The 18,148-nt window shown below is 35.6% G+C and overlaps 1 protein-coding gene across 1 annotated transcript; it reads right to left on the reverse strand.

Annotated features, from left to right (window-relative positions):
* Positions 1 to 523: 523 nt before the first annotated feature.
* On the reverse strand, positions 524 to 4,383 carry LOC127422291 (apolipoprotein A-I-2-like). The gene is made up of 4 exons (XM_051665714.1): positions 4,278 to 4,383; positions 3,668 to 3,714; positions 2,798 to 2,942; positions 524 to 1,390 (listed from the first exon to the last, which is right to left on the reverse strand). Exons 2-4 carry the CDS (start codon positions 3,705 to 3,707, stop codon positions 805 to 807), a joined length of 771 nt encoding a protein of 256 aa, XP_051521674.1. The 5' UTR covers positions 3,708 to 3,714; positions 4,278 to 4,383; the 3' UTR covers positions 524 to 804.
* Between the last annotated feature and the right edge of the window lie 13,765 nt (positions 4,384 to 18,148).

The raw sequence follows: 18,148 nt of genomic DNA on the forward strand, positions 1-18,148 counted from the left end.
TTCATTGATATTTTCAGCTAAATATTATGGTTTGGTGTTGACTTGGTCTTACCCAAGGGCATTAATGTGGGCACCTCATCAATCTTCCCCATTACTAATAAATAACAGATCAGGATTTACTGACTTCTGGTGACACATTTTTGTAATCAACTCATGAATAAGGTCTGAAATGTATAAAAGTGTGTTTTATTTATATTTTACGCTACTTGATTTTTAAGGTTGTTTTTCTTTTAGAATGAATAAAGAAAACTTTTAATTCAGCATAATTGCTAAATCCTTATTGTGTGATTTTGGATAAAAATATGCTTTTTTGTTGTCATATATTGTAATAAAAATTATTTTGAGAACTAATTGCACGTTGTAATTTCAACAAAACCCTTACAAATGAGAATGGTAGAGACACTGAAGAAATAATCTGAAAGTTTTAATAATATACTTTGTTGAAATCATAATATGCAAATTAATTTCCGTCATGTTCTCCTTCAATAAAGTAGCCCTCAAAAACATAAACACATTGAAGAAATAGTATGAAAGTTCTTTTATTGAACATTGAAAATGAGCTTTTAACTAAAAGCAGCTTCACAAATGTTAAGGGTTTCGCTAGGCATTTTGAATGTTAAACCAAACAGATTTTCAGGTTTCAGATATTCTGTGTTTTATTGCCAGTCCTGTAGTTGTGGGAATTTGTGGAAAGTGCAAGTGAATTTGATATGAGTATGTGTTAGTTATGCTCTGAAAAAAGCCTTGCGGTCAACAGGCCGAGGTGGAGAGGAAGAAGAGACGGGAAGTGTAAAAAGGCTTGCTTTACGCCTTGCTAGCGGCCTTCTGGATAGCTGCAATGATGGCCTCGATGTGGGGCTTCACCTCCTCACCCAGGTTGTTCATCTTTTTCCTCAGTTCTCCAGACCTCACGCTCTCACGGAACTCCTGGATGCCCTTCTCTAACTGTTCCTTGTATTCCTGGATGTAGGGATCCAGCGTAGTCTTCAGCTCCTGAAGATGCTCCGTCAGCTTGTCACGCACAAGCTCCACGATGGGCACCAGCTTGGACTTGGTCTCCTCCCAGTTGGTCTCGATTTTCCCCTTTAAGTTGTTCATCACGGGCTCCAACTTGGTCTTCAGCTCTTCCATCTGCTCACGCTGTTTCGTCAGGTATTCCTCGAGGAAAGGCTTGAGCTCATCGTGGTACTCCTGGAAGTGCTTCTGCAGCACCTGCCTGAGCTCCTCGCGCATGGGCTCGAGCTGCTTGCGGAGGTCCTCGATGTCCTTCGTCAGCTTCTCACGCATGGGGGCGGAGGCTTCTAATACCTGAGTGGCGACTGGTGTGAGGGTATCGAAGGCATGCTGAAGATAGTTGTGGATGTTGTCTATGGACTGGCCCAGGAACACCCTACAAAGAAAGAGACAAAGTACATTAAGGTTGTCTGTCAGTGGGTTAATTGTTTGTTAACGCTTAACATGAATGTTTCCTTTGTTAAGCGTTTGTAAATGGGTTTATTAATGACTTATAATACATCTATAAATGCATTATAAATTATTTATATGAAGTTATATGAAGCATTTTAACTTAAATGTTATAAATGCTTATTTTTTTACACTTAATCATACTTATATTAATCAAAAACATAAAATACCCTCATTCATTATTTATTTCACAATGTAGCAAAAACAGAGATTAAAAAGAGGGATTATGTCATTTTGATACAGTCCAATTTGTGTTTATATTCATTACTGTAAATTCTTGTGTCACTTGTGTCGTCACTTTCCTTGTCACGTTGATGTCAAAAGAATTGTTTTACCTAGTCCTAGTTACCTAAATTCCTCTGCCAAAAAAACTTTTTTTACTCTCAATCAGAGCACATATTATATAATAAAGCCTGTTGACCATTAAACCATACTGAACTTTATATACAGGTTTCTAATATTGTCATTCTTAATAAATGATTCATAAATGTGTCAATAATCCATTAAGGTACATTTTCATGGGTTACTACTGTCAAAAAAAAAAAAAAGTGTTATTAAGCATTTATAACATGTGACATAAAATGGCTTATGATTTATAATGCATTTGTAAATGATTCATTAGTCATTAATAAACCCCTTTTTAATTTCTTAACAATTAATGTGCTACCATTGTTTTTCTTCTTAAAATAAACAGATGTATGGGTTTATAGTTGTGGAATTACTTAAAATCTACAAATTTTAATATCAACATGAAATCAAAATGGACACAATTTGTTAAAGTGTGTAATTTCCACATCACAAGAAGTATTAAATAGAATTGCAATCTGTATGTTTGAGCGGCCCGAGATGATAACACTGCCTTGTAATGGCATGAGCTGGGACGGGACTACCTGTTTATTGACCAATGGCAGACAGTCATTATTTTTGCAATTCTGTTTGGTGCCACTGGTGGCCCAACACTTTACCTCTAAAAGAAGTTCCTCATGTTATTGTGAACTATTTATTGATGCACATTATTCAAAAGAAATAAAACTGTTTGTCTTCGTAATCTTTCAATTAAAACAACTTTTCCTTTTTCTTCGTCCAACCACCTGGCTCCATTGTGGAATGTAACGGTCGCTTTTCATAATTTAATCAATCCCAGTGGATTTAATAAAGTTCTGCCCTACATTTTTTCTTACTGAATATCATGTTGTTATCAAAAATATGTCCAATTACAGAAGTAAAATGGGTTTCAAATGCTGTTTCATGTTTACTTTTAAGATTAGTACCATTCTACTCGTGGTGATAACTGCTCTGATGCTCTTGAGGAAAAGTGTGTGGTGTTTCTTACTTGTAGTCTTTGAATTCTGTGTCATCGAGATGATCGAGGCTCTTGTGTGCGGCCACCTTCAAATTATCTACATAAACCTGCAGCGCCGACTTCATGTGATCCAGCTGTGATGGAGCTTCATCCTGCAGGAAACGGGCCTGGCAACCTGGAGAATGAAAACATGAAAGCTTGAGTTTTAAACAAGAGGCCCGCTCAAGAGGGAAATTAAAGTGCATGTATGTTTGAGTTTCTGAAATATCAACACATAAATATCAGTATTTATCTCTCATTTTCCAAAAAATACAAAATAAATAATATATTATTTTTATCCTTACAACATGAATGTACTTGAGAAGCAAAATTGTGTAATATATTACAACTTTTTAAAGAATGAATCTTGAATTAAGTTTGTTTTTCTTACCCTATTGGCAAGATTGTTTTTCTTTCTTTTTTCATTTATGCTTAAAACAAAGAATTAAAAAAATCGGCGAAGAAAACCATCTGAGGTAGGAAAAATTAAATAAAAATTACAAATAAACTAAGGGTATTTTTGTCTTGTTTTCTAGTAAAAATGTAGTTACATTTATTACAAGAAAATATTATTTGTCAATACGGTAAGAAAAACAAAATTGATTGGGAAAACAAGTTTATTTTTATTTTCCCACTGGCAAATAGTTTGTTCTTGTTTTAAGCATAAATCCCACCAAATTAGGTTAAATTTCTCTGAAAACAAGACTTAATATCTCATTAAGTCTTGTTTTAAGCATTAACATCCTTAAAACTATTGCTTCTCAAGAAAGTTTTTGTTTTAGGGATGTTTAGAAAACAAGACTGATTAAAATTTGATTTTTCTTTTTTGCAGTGTAGAAAGGAAATAACGCATTTATATACCTGCCAGCAACACTGTCAGTGCGAGAGCTACAAACCTCATCTTGGATCTGGATTTAAAAAAAAAGAGACAACATTAGATATTGCTAATATCATTGAAGTAACTCACAATTAATGGATATGTTTAAGATTTGTAACAAAAGGGAGAGCACTGGGGGCTTCATCACAATTCAAAATACGATATTACAAAATATTCATTATAATGATATTACTCTTCAGAACTGTAGCAGAGCATACAACCAACTCAGACTGCTCTGGACTGGTTCACTGTACAGCATATGTCAGCCTATTAGACTAGACTCTAATTTATCCCAGATTAGACAGAGTTACAAAGACTTCATAACCAGATTAGCTCTCAACGGTAATCTGAAATCCGATGGATTAACTTGAACATATCGGTAGTAGACCTGGATAACGGAACGGACTTCAGTCTAAAGCCTAATCTTACTATTAGCATGTCTCAATTGACTGCCAACAAAAAGTTTCTTAATTGCAACATTTACAAAGTACAATTCAATACCAACTGGTTTCCTTTCTGACAATTCCCCATCTGTTTCCAGAGACAAACACTGACCCGAATTAGTAGCTATGGCTACCATGGCTGGACTCTTACCTGTTGATGTAGCTGGTCAGGGAGAGACTGATGAACGGAGGAAGAAGTATCTCTTTTATATGGCTCAACGAAAGGGGGGCAGGTATGTGGAGGTAAACCTCACCCCCTCAAAGAAGGGTTTAAAGGTCACCTGCTGAGAGGACGGGGGAGGTCCACATCAATGCAGTCAGCACACTACCACCAGGACAAAAGCAGACATGCACACACATAGTAGTTTGCATATAGATTTAGTTATAAAATCATATGCAAGCATATGGCGTGTCTTTCAGTTGCTTCCGCTGTCTTGTTACACTGTAAATGGTGAAAATGTGTTGGGGGATTTCTACCAGCTTGGTGTAACCAATAATGTGTTCAGGTGGATTACACCAGTCATATTAAATCATATTTTTGGCTTGAATACAACAGAGGATACCACTTATTTATTATTATTTTAGCACATTTTTAAGTTTCCTGACAAAACATTTAACAGTTTAGGTTTTTACTTATGTTACTGATCTTTGCTGTGTTGTTGCACAATTGACAAACAAAACTTTGATACTTTGAGATTTTTCCGATCACTTTGTAAACTGTGAGTTCTTCTTACGGAATTATTTCAAAGGGATTTTGAACATTTTCCTTTCTTTAAGTTGTGCTTTTTCTCATGTTGCTTGGTCATTTTTAGGAGATGATGCCATTTGTCTCATTTGATACTGTCTTATTGTTTCACAAAGCACAAAAATGAAAATAGGTCATTGCATGTCAACTCAACCAGAGGTCCCCAGCTCAAAATTTGATTTTGATCTTTTTTCTTTTTTTTTTTCTGGTGAAAGAAATACATAAATGAAGATGTATGCCTAAATATTAAATGCCATGAATGAATATTTAAGGAGTAATCCTCTATTTTGAAGAGGGGGGTAAAAATGACAATTTTCACCTATGAGTAAAACCACAGATAAAAAAAATAACCTTAGAAAGGTGGCAGCATCATTATTTTATTTTTACACAGAGGTTGGTAGGTCTGTTACTAAAATCAGTTGACTTTAGCAATCCTTGTTGCATCATATGCCAATATGGGGGTTCAAAAATGGGAAAAAGCACTTTTTGTGTTCTTTTTCCAAAGTTGGCGTGCCTGTAACTCAAGAATTATTAAAGATGTCTTCATACCCTTTTAGATTCTGGTTCAGAACAAACTTTTTTTATGGCATTTTCATTTATAAGGCCTTATATGGTACATTCCCAGAGATATGGGGATCTCAATGTGGCTCCATGAATAAACTGTTAAATTGTACACATTTTCAGTGGTCAAAAACCAAATGTGGGTCACTTTGTATGAAGCTGATACTTATTGCATTTAAAAGGAATGTCTGAAGAACAAATCATGTAAAGTTTCCAAGCACAAAGGACACTGTTTGACAATGACCCTGCATGTAGAAAAACAGAAATGCCTAAAATGTAGAGATCTTTTACAACTTTTGTTACCCATATTTGTTCTAAATGTCTTCAACATGTAAAGTAATGCATCGTTTGAATTCCACAATCTTTTCTTTCATGTTATAACACAAAGGGACACATTGAACACACCGAGAGGTCTTTATTTGTGTCCGTGAGAATTCTCACCTCATGTTGAGTCACATTTGTAGCCAATAGACACCTGAGACAAAGAGTGGCTCAGTTGTGAAGAGGCACAGGATACTTACTTCTGAGGTGAGATAATTAACATGGGCTTCAAAGATACAACATTTCTTCAATGGGCATCCAGTTGTTTGCCTTTTGTCATGTTTTCAGGAAGGAAAGCACACTGTTACCCTTTATTTTTTATTAATGGCATAGTTCACCCAAAAATTTCAATTCTGTCATCATTTACTCACTCTCATTGTCATTTCAAACCCGTATGTCCCGATAAATGTTTGGCAGAACCTTTAATTGCATCATTTTTTCATACAATGGAGGTGAAATGATATTGGTTTGACGTGACTTATAAATAATAACTAAAGTTATAAATAAGATATAAATAAGTAATAAATAAGTTTAAGCGTATGCTATCAGCCCATCTGAGTAGGAGTTTAAGTAAACTAATCCAGCAAACACAGAGTGTAATTTGTTCAGCAGAAAATCAATGTTGGAGTTCATCTCATGTTTCTCTTTGGCTTTTCTTTGTAAAGAGCACAACTTATGTGAATGTCCTCCCTGATAAGGCTGCACCGGGGCATTCGGTCCAGGCTCTGCTTTGTAAGGAGGATGTCGTAATCGTTCCTAGAACACACTGTCTATATGACAAGATCACTGAATGCTGCCAACTGCTGTTTGAGAGCAAATGGGTGAAAGAGTCACTTGAGCTGTGGGATGTTTGTGGACTTTGAGGCTGTACATGTGGCTGAGTGTACAATGAAGGGTGAAACCTCATCGAAACAATCTTTGTAAAATGAAGCAATTCAGATGTTCATATCCTAGAGCTTTATTGAGAATTTTGTCCATTAAAGGAATGTTCAGGGTTCAATACAAGTTAAGCTCAATTGACAGCATTTGTGGCACAATGTTGATTGGCATAAAAAAATATTTTGAATCATCTCTCTTAAAAAAAATTTTTTTAACTGCTTTACTTGAGGCACTTATAATGGAAGTGAATGGGGCCAATCCATAAACAGTCAAATACTCATTGTTTGAAAAGTATAGCCACAAGATGTATACAATATGTGTGTAAACATGATTTAAATGTAACTCAAATGTCATCATGGCAACAAAGCTGTAATATAGGATGTAATTTTACACTGATATGGTTAGTAAACAATTTTATCACAATAAAATCATGTTAACACACATATTGTTTACGTCTTGTGTCTATACTTTTGAAACAGTGAGTATTTTAATGTTTACAGATTGACCCCATTGACTTCCGTTGTAAGTGTCTCACTGGAACACACATTTGTGCTTTTTTAAAATAAGTAATCAACATTACTTGTAATAGTAATGTACATTATGCCACAAATGCTGTTGATTGGGTTTAACTTGTATTGAACCTGTAATATTCATTTAATGTTGCCCAGTAAACCACTTTTTATCAATTGTTTCTAGAAACATTTATTCATTGAAAACGAATCAACACTGCAAAAATCAGCATTTTTATCTTGTTTTTGAGGAAGAATATTTAAACACCTTTAAAACAAGAGCCATTTACTTGAGATAAAAATTGTGTAATATAATAAATCTAGTTTTGAGAGAATATATACCTTGAATTTAGGTAATTGTTCTTTCCCGATTGTTTTAAGCATAAACATAATTAAATTTAGTTTGAAAAACTTCCAATGGTGTAAGAAAAATAAGCAATTCAAAGAACATATTGTCTGAAAACAAGTCTGTTTCAAGTAAATTTATATTGTTTCAAGGATTAGATATTTTCTTTTTAAAAACAAGACAAAAATACAAATTAGAATGATTTTTTTGCAGTCAAAATATTGGCTGCAAAATGACCTTTGGACACTGGATATCTTCAAAACGTACTAATGCACTGTGGGCAAATGAAACTGAGCTGTGTTTGACGTTTTCATCTTGATCTACTCCTGCAGTGTTTGAGATTGTCACATAAAAGACTATGAAGTAACAGACAGAAGTGAAGGAATGCTTCTCATCTCCAGTGACTGTTTGCGGTGTGTCTGATAAGACTGAAGATGAGCAATTACACAACAACAACAACAACTTTTGATTAAAAACCTTCACAATGCTGTTTCATAAACAAGGCCTTAATTTTTCAGAAACAACAAAAATAAAGTACATTTTATCCTCCGTTTTATGTTTGCCTTATAAATAAATCAAAACTATTGAGCTAAATGAGGACAGCATATGAGAGAGATTTCAGTGATAAAGAATGGCATATCACTGATGGTCTGTAAGCCTAAACATCAACAATTTCTCAATCCTCACTGGAAATATTCACATTTATGCATTTGGCAGATCTTTTAATCCCAAGCGACTTACAGTGCATTCAAGGAACACATTTCATCAGTTTATGTGTTCCCTGGGATTTGAACCCATGATCTTGGTGTTGGGTAAATTACGTAAAAATTGTAATCCACTACAAAAGGCTAATTATTTATCTAAAATTGCAATCAGATTACTTTACTAAGTACTTCATTGAAAAAGTAATCACATTACTAATTATTGTTACTTTCTAAAACACTTTTCTGCTCAACATATTCAAAATAATATCTATAAATAATATTTATATTTCTTTCTAGTTCATTGTTACACACAAGTCATACACAATGACTCATTACGGCACCGTAATTCATGTATTCTACATAAATAATATATTAGAAATAAGCATAACAATATAATGTACTTAAAAGTAATTAATTGAAAGTCAGTAACTGTAAACTGATACCATAATTTAAAATGTAATGTATAATACTACTTTGACTAAAAAGTAATTAGATTACAGTAATTTATTACTGCATAATTGGATTACACCCAACACTAATTCTAACATTAAAAGACAAAATGTTTGTCCTGATATACAGGTGCATCTCAATAAATTAGAATGTCGTGGAAAAGTTCATTTATTTCAGTAATTCAACTCAAATTGTGAAACTCGTGTATTAAATAAATTCAATGCACACAGACTGAAATAGTTTAAGTCTTTGGTTCTTTTAATTGTGATGATTTTGGCTCACATTTAACAAAAACCCACCAATTCACTATCTCAAAAAATTAGAATATGGTGACATGCCAATCAGCTAATCAACTCAAAACACCTGCAAAGGTTTCCTGAGCCTTCAAAATGGTCTCTCAGTTTGGTTCACTAGGCTACACAATCATGGGGAAGACTGCTGATCTGACAGTTGTCCAGAAGACAATCATTGACACCCTTCACAAGGAGGGTAAGCCACAAACATTCATTGCCAAAGAAGCTGGCTGTTCACAGAGTGCTGTATCCAAGCATGTTAACAGAAAGTTGAGTGGAAGGAAAAAGTGTGGAAGAAAAAGATGCACAACCAACCGAGAGAACCGTAGCCTTATGAGGATTGTCAAGCAAAATCGATTCAAGAATTTGGGTGAACTTCACAAGGAATGGACTGAGGCTGGGGTCAAGGCATCAAGAGCCACCACACACAGACATGTCAAGGAATTTGGCTACAGTTGTCGTATTCCTCTTGATAAGCCACTCCTGAACCACAGACAACGTCAGAGGCGTCTTAGCTGGGCTAAGGAGAAGAAGAACTGGACTGTTGCCCAGTGGTCCAAAGTCCTCTTTTCAGATGAGAGCAAGTTTTGTATTTCATTTGGAAACCAAGGTCCTAGAGTCTGGAGGAAGGGTGGAGAAGCTCATAGCCCAAGTTGCTTGAAGTCCAGTGTTAAGTTTCCACAGTCTGTGATGATTTGGGGTGCAATGTCATCTGCTGGTGTTGGTCCATTGTGTTTTTTGAAAACCAAAGTCACTGCACCCGTTTACCAAGACATTTTGGAGCACTTCATGCTTCCTTCTGCTGACCAGCTTTTTAAAGATGTTGATTTCATTTTCCAGCAGGATTTGGCACCTGCCCACACTGCCAAAAGCACCAAAAGTTGGTTAAATGACCATGGTGTTGGTGTGCTTGACTGGCCAGCAAACTCACCAGACCTGAACCCCATAGAGAATCTATGGGGTATTGTCAAGAGGAAAATGAAAAACAAGAGACCAAAAAATGCAGATGAGCTGAAGGCCACTGTCAAAGAAACCTGGGCTTCCATACCACCTCAGCAGTGCCACAAACTGATCACCTCCATGCCACGCCGAATTGAGGCAGTAATTAAAGCAAAAGGAGCCCCTACCAAGTATTGAGTACATATACAGTAAATTAACATACTTTCCAGAAGGCCAACAATTCACTAAAAATGTTTTTTTTTTTATTGGTCTTATGATGTATTCTAATTTTTTGAGATAGTGAATTGGTGGGTTTTTGTTAAATGTGAGCCAAAATCATCACAATTAAAAGAACCAAAGACTTAAACTACTTCAGTCTGTGTGCATTGAATTTATTTAATACACGAGTTTCACAATTTGAGTTGAATTACTGAAATGAACTTTTCCATGACATTCTAATTTATTGAGATGCACCTGTATTGTGTGTGTGTTAATAAATAATAATAATAGTATTTTACAATATTTTTGTTTAAGGGGAATATAGAAGCAACATAAATAATCAGGGCTGTCGAATTAACACATTCATTTTGTGCGATTAATTACAGGTGCATCTCAATAAATTAGAATGTCATGGAAAAGTTCATTTATTTCAGTAATTCAACTCAAATTGTGAAACTCATGTATTAAATAAATTCAATGCACACAGACTGAAGTAGTTTAAGTCTTTGGTTCTTTTAATTGTGATGATTTTGGCTCACATTTAACAAAAACCCACCAATTCACTATCTCAAAAAATTAGAATATGGTGACATGCCAATCAGCTAATCAACTCAAAACACCTGCAAAGGTTTCTTGAGCCTTCAAAATGGTCTCTCAGTTTGGTTCACTAGGCTACACAATCATGGGGAAGACTGCTGATCTGACAGTTGTCCAGAAGACAATCACTGACACCCTTCACAAGGAGGGTAAGCCACAAACATTCATTGCCAAAGAAGCTGGCTGTTCACAGTGTGCTGTATCCAAGCATGTTAACAGAAAGTTGAGTGGAAGGAAAAAGTGTGGAAGAAAAAGATGCACAACCAACCGAGAGAACCGCAGCCTTATGAGGATTGTCAAGCAAAATCGATTCAAGAATTTGGGTGAACTTCACAAGGAATGGACTGAGGCTGGGGTCAAGGCATTAAGAGCCACCACACACAGACGTGTCAAGGAATTTGGCTACAGTTGTCGTATTCCTCTTGTTAAGCCACTCCTGAACCACAGACAACGTCAGAGGCGTCTTACCTGGGCTAAGGAGAAGAACTGGACTGTTGCCCAGTGGTCCAAAGTCCTCTTTTCAGATGAGAGCAAGTTTTGTATTTCATTTGGAAACCAAGGTCCTAGAGTCTGGAGGAAGGGTGGAGAAGCTCATAGCCCAAGTTGCTTGAAGTCCAGTGTTAAGTTTCCACAGTCTGTGATGATTTGGGGTGCAATGTCATCTGCTGGTGTTGGTCCATTGTGTTTTTTGAAAACCAAAGTCACTGCACCCGTTTACCAAGAAATTTTGGAGCGCTTCATGCTTCCTTCTGCTGACCAGCTTTTTAAAGATGCTGATTTCATTTTCCAGCAGGATTTGGCACCTGCCCACACTGCCAAAAGCACCAAAAGTTGGTTAAATGACCATGGTGTTGGTGTGCTTGACTGGCCAGCAAACTCACCAGACCTGAACCCCATAGAGAATCTATGGGGTATTGTCAAGAGGAAAATAAGAAACAAGAGACCAAAAAATGCAGATGAGCTGAAGGCCACTGTCAAAGAAACCTGGGCTTCCATACCACCTCAGCAGTGCCACAAACTGATCACCTCCATGCCACGCAGAATTGAGGCAGTAATTAAAGCAAAAGGAGCCCCTACCAAGTATTGAGTACATATACAGTAAATGAACATACTTTCCAGAAGGCCAACAATTCACTAAAAATGTTTTTTTTATTGGTCTTATGATGTATTCTAATTTTTTGAGATAGTGAATTGGTGGGTTTTTGTTAAATGTGAGCCAAAATCATCACAATTAAAAGAACCAAAGACTTAAACTACTTCAGTCTGTGTGCATTGAATTTATTTAATACACGAGTTTCACAATTTGAGTTGAATTACTGAAATAAATGAACTTTTCCATGACATTCTAATTTATTGAGATGCACCTGTATATAACAAATAACACATTAAAATATTTATCCAATTAATCATGTCCCCGGACCATAGTAAGGAAGATCCCTTAGCAATTCAAGATTGGAGTACCACCTGTTTTCTCCAGGGGGCAGTAAGCAAAACTCCAGCTGTATAGGCAACACACAGCTCAAACAGACAGTAGGGACGGGCGATACAATTTATTTTATTTTCGATCCGATACCAATAATTTCAAGTCCACTATCGTCAATACCAATACGATACGGTCACAACTTGTGGTAGAGAGGATGATGAAGGAGAGGTGATACATCTTCTTCATTAAAGCCTGCATATAGATACAAGACAATGTGGCATGCCATAAACAAAATCAACAAGCTTTACACGGACAAGAACTGATAATGAATGAACAAAACTGGAGGGTATATATACAAAAGGAACTAATGAGGGAATAGAAGACAGGTGAGGATGATGAGGAACAGCTGGTAGTGATGAGGGCAGTGCACTATGGGAGATGTAGTCCAGGAGAAAACTTCAAAATAAGAGTCCGAGGAAAACATGAGGGAGACAGAACGTGACAGTTACTTCTATGAAACTGATTTTGTTGCGATTTCTTGGGATAAAATGGGTAATTTAAAATATTATTTTTAGTAATAATTCAGGTCATTTTTTTTAATTATTATTTATTTTTTATTTTTTTTTGTGAGCTTAAACAGAAAATTATTAGACTTCTATTTTGTTTACACTTACAAAAATTAACCATGGTTTCACTACAGTAACTATAGTTTAACCATGGTATTTAGTTAAAATATAGTTACCACACAATTAACCATGGTTACTACTACTACAATATTACTGTACACAAACCATTATAAGAAATGACACCTTTAGATATGTTGTTATTTTAGTGTGAGTTTACTCCAGAAGCTGTTTCTCAGATTTTCTGTAGAGGAAATAATTCTTGTTTGAACGAGTCTTGTGACGGCGCAAGCGCTTGTCTGCTTGTGTCTTTCAGCATTTATGAATGTTAAGATGAGCAGAAGAAGAAATAGTTCCCATCCTGCACAAGTATTTGCAAATATAATCTCATCCTTTTTATTTCACTATGAAGCTTATGATTATTGATAATATCCCTAGTTTAATTTTTTTTTTTTTTTTTGAATTGATATTTTTCATACAACATCAGTATCGGAAGTATCGATACTTTAGACAGAGAACAAACTTCACTTACCGAGAGCAGACAACACAAGATGAGAACACGCAAATCCGGAGTCAGGGTTCTCGAGACATGTTTTTCTAAGTTTCAGACTTTGTTTAACTTGGCACAGTGACCTAGACGGTCCAAAAGCGTTCGGATGATGCAGGTGTGCACTGACGCGTCTTTAAACAAACCCTTATAATAAATCTCGGGACAGATTGATGAATTCAATTGTTAAATGGATTGCTGTGAACTGTAGACTGATGATTGGCTTATGTTCAGTAATATGAAAATAAACCATATATTGTATTCTGAAGCCCCCCTTTTTTTATGCTTTACTCATGTGCCTAAATAATGTAATGCATTTTAATTATCTGTATTATATATTTTTTTTTATAAAATATGTATTTCATTTATAATTTAAATATAACTATTTATAATTATTGAATCATTATATTGAATTATTGTTATTTGAGGGGCTTTCTAAGCAAATATTTATATGCGATTCGTTGCGATTAATTCAATTAATTAATTTTAATACCATGTAATTTGATTAAAAATCTTAATCAATTGACAGCCCTATAAATACTTTTTTTCACAACCCATGCGTAACAGAATATGTAGTGATAAAATGCTATTTCATTTCTTTATGTAGAGACCATTAACTGATCCTCTTCTCTTCCTGCTGATGTCACTATACCCTTTTCAGTCTTTCTCATTCATCTTTATGAGCACTGTAACACTTCATCTCTTTGTACTTTATCTCTCTGTTCTCTCCTCACTGCTGTATGTGAATGAGTGAATGAATATCTCTGTTCTGAGATCAGAGTTCAATTGAGCAGCCGTTAGTTCTCACCTCTGGCCTAATGTGAGTGGAGACGTCTCAGCTGTTAGTTTAAAATGATGGATTCTGGCCCGGGCCGATGTGGATCTGGGCCATGAGCTCCGAGACCTGCAGTGGCCTGACACCTGGAAACAAGGCACTGCAAATGTAAAATGTATATTAATACACAAGCTTAAATGTGTGCAATATACTTCAGAGCTACATTGATAGAAGTTTTATTAACCACTCGAAAATATAGAGTTGAAATTGTGAAAATCTACAGTTGTAATTCTTCGTTTTGATATAGAGTGAATCTAAAATTGTTCTATTACGGCCTGAAACATTTTAAGTCCAGAAATCTTAAATCGCTGGCTTATGGAAACACAGGAAACAAGTACCAGCTGTCTCGTGTTCCGGCTGGAGAAACTAACTACACTGTTCAACTCAGTTCAGTCACACTCACACAGTTCATGACAGCATCGTTGCAGTATAGATGGATGTTTATCTGTTATCCATTTGGTGAAGTTGTTTACCTGCTATCATGCTTGGATATGTTTTCTGATAGGGTTGTTGAAGCTTGTATGAATCAAACATTACTCGTGTGTTATCTACGTTGTCGGGGAAAGTTACTGTGACATGTTTACTAATATTTATGACTTCTGAAATTGACTGTTAACTGTTATATTGCATTTTTAAGCATATTATTTTCATGTTTAATAAAGTATATTTTATCCCCATCATTACTGACTCTTCATTTTATGTTTTTAGTTTATGATGTTATGGTGTGGTCATTGCATAGAAATAATATTGAAGGAACTGAGGCTGGATAATATAGTATAAAAATAATAAAGTCTTCTATCGAACTCGTATCAGCCATATCATGAGTTTAACCTCTTAAATTGAAAACTGTAGTACAATTCAAACATTAATTGTAGATAAAACACTTTAATAATCAGATATAATTATATAGATATAATTAAGATATACTGGTGGTGGCTGAGGGGAGTCCCCTATTCTCTATTTAAATGTGTTTTGAGTGTAGTGTCAGAAAAGCGATTTAAGTGTAAAATTCATTCAAATATGTGAATAAGAGTGTTGTTTATCTTCAAAGCAAGTAATATTTCTGTTTCAAATGTTTAATCGTATAACATAATATCAACATGAAAATAGCACATTATGACTCCGGCTCCAGTCATGATCACACACATGCCATGTCCAGATAAGCTCAAATTGGGAGATTCATCTGCCAGAAGAGCAGTCCCAGAACACGACTTACATAATGTATTCAAATTGCTTACAATTTTACGTTTCAACCACAGATGTCACTAGAGAGCACAAAGATACGTAGTGCAGCTTTAAAAAAACCTATGAAGCAATTTCCACACAGAAATTGCTAGTTAATTTAACAGACCATATTTTCAAGTTAAGGCTAAACACAAATCTTGGTGGCTGTAATTAGAACTTCTCAAGTAGAGTTTACTTTGCAATACTCTGTTTCAAGTCAAATTTACTCACATTTTGGTATATTGTACTTAAGCAATGTAGCACTGAAATTAAGCTATGCTTTTAAAAGTGTACTAAAATTTCAATGCTTTTTTTTTAAATGCACTTAATCATGTACACACGGAAAGCTGTGCAGGTAAGCTTAAATCATGCTATGTAGTCAACATCACCTTGCTTTAATGGCAACAGAAACAAGATCCAGATCTGCACACGCAGATCTTAACACTTGGTGCGTAAAAAAACGATGATGGTAACAATAAACAGATCATTTTTTTTTAATCATAAACAAGTCATTTTGAGTAGAAAATGAACTTCAAACTTCACAAAACAAGAAGTTACTTAACTTACCAACAAAATCAACAATAAAAATTGTATAAATCAAGTTGCAAAGTGTGAAACTATGCAAGCTCATTCATCATTCAAGCCCGGTGCATGCTGGGAACACCAGCTTCGAAAAGTTAAGTAAAATGTACTTATTTTGTTTACCTATGGTATTTACTCAAACTAGCCAATAAATATGAGAAGGTTTTCTCCTTTAGGTTTCATACACGATGACGCATTGTAAAGAAAAAAATCATAAATAATATTTATAAACTAAAGCGTTCATTTTTACATGTTTGAATTAAGTACAAATGTCGAATTTACTTAATATTTCCAAGTTCACACTTAAATTAACTTATTAAATGTAGATTATTTTTACATGCAAATGTGCTTTGTGGCAAACTTGCGGCAAATTGTCCATTGTTGCCAAAGTTTTGCAACAGGTTCACCACTAGCAGCGAAGAGCTGCAAACTTCTGCCAAACATTTGCAGTGAATCAAAAGCTCATTTACATGTGAAAATAACGAGTGGCAAATTTGCGGCAAGTTTGCGGCTAGTTTAGATTTTTTGTAAGGGAATATATTTGCCACCAATATAATCTGTCCAAAAAAGAAAGTGTTTTTTATTTCCTAGCAGTGGTTTGCCGGCGCAAACTTTAAGGAAAAGAGGTGGGTGTCTGGTGCTTCACCTACTTTGATGCCAAAAATGTTTTACAGTTGATTTTTTTCACTCATTTGAGATCAGTCAGCATGAGTTAGTGCAGATTTACCAACATCTGTGCAATTGTTTGCTTATAGACATCTTCCAAGACCATCAATTACTAAAAATCTAGAGTTCTGGCAAAGTAGCCACAAACTTCCTGCAAATTTGCAGCTCGTTATTTTCACAAGCAAATGAGCTTGTGACTCACCGCAAATGTTTGCCAGAGATTTGTAGCTCTTCACCAGCAGTGGTGAACCTGCAGCAATCCTTTCTGAAACCAAAGCTCATTTGCATGTAAAAATAATCAGTGGTGAATTTGTGGCAATTCTTTTTCTTTCTTTAGTCTACAAACGTCTATAAAATACAATAAAAGTTGGTAACAAGTGCATATTATGGCCACGCATAGCGTGTTAGCATTAGCATTAGCGCCATCAATGCAGAATGTAAACATGAAAAATTACACATTATATCCTGCATATATATACATTTAAATCATCAACAGCTTCTTTTACTGATCTCATGTGGATTCTTCTCATAGAATAAGGCATGTAGTCATTAATAACACATTTTAATGTCACATTAGTCTGTTGACAGGATCTAAGTGTCTGTCTCATTGTCACCAGCAGTATGGGGGTGTCCAGATGTTCACAAACAGTATACTGTTGCTCAGCTATTTTGACCTTTCTGAGCGAAGAACGTACAATTTAGCCATAAGTATATCAGAGCCTTTACGCTACCCTGAATAATAAAAGAAGGCTGACCACTAAACGTCAGAGTATACTACAGTTTTCCATGTGCCACTATGTGACGCAAATTTCGTCATTAGCCCATTATGCTCAGAGCCAGCCGTTCACTGTGCTAAAAGAGCATCATGAGGTGGGGTGGACCACCGACTGACAGAACGGCCTCAGCTACACTGAGTATTCAAAATGGACAAGGATATCATTTTAGTGGTGAGTTTCTTTTTAAGATCTCTCTCACAGGCTGCGTTCCACTTCAAATAATTATGCCCTTCCCACGCTAACTTCCCTCCATCTTATGGACTCGTATGTACATCATTGCTTACGTTGTGCGAGTGTCCACTACTGGCGGAACTGTGCAATGGGTTCAACTTGAACACCCTAAGCCCTTGATCACTTGGAGCACGTTGAGGGCTGACGTCAATTTGAACGGAATTATTTAGTGATTTTTGGACCTGAGAAGACAGCATTTTGAGACGTTGATGCAATTACAGATTCAGGTAAAGTTAAGTTGTCATTTCAGAGGCTAATGTATAAATCTTAATTTACTTTAGAGTTGTGTGGGGTGGGGTAGTTTAAGCACGATCTGTACTGTGATGTCACAGTTGAGTTGCATTGTGCAATATGGAGCTGCCTGAAGCATATAACTGAATAGGCTTGCTCCCTCAGCCAAAATTGAGGGGTTGAGGGTCTGTCAGCAGAAACTTCCTAAGTGGAACTAAGCTAACTTCCAAAACAGAAGTGGGGATTAGTGCTTAGGGAAGTTAGGGAATGGATGTTTAAAGTGAGGTGGAACGCAGCCACAGAGTAAAAAGTGTAACATTT

This window comes from Myxocyprinus asiaticus, chromosome 31 (assembly GCF_019703515.2).
Source record: "Myxocyprinus asiaticus isolate MX2 ecotype Aquarium Trade chromosome 31, UBuf_Myxa_2, whole genome shotgun sequence".
Taxonomy (NCBI): Eukaryota; Metazoa; Chordata; class Actinopteri; order Cypriniformes; family Catostomidae; genus Myxocyprinus; species Myxocyprinus asiaticus.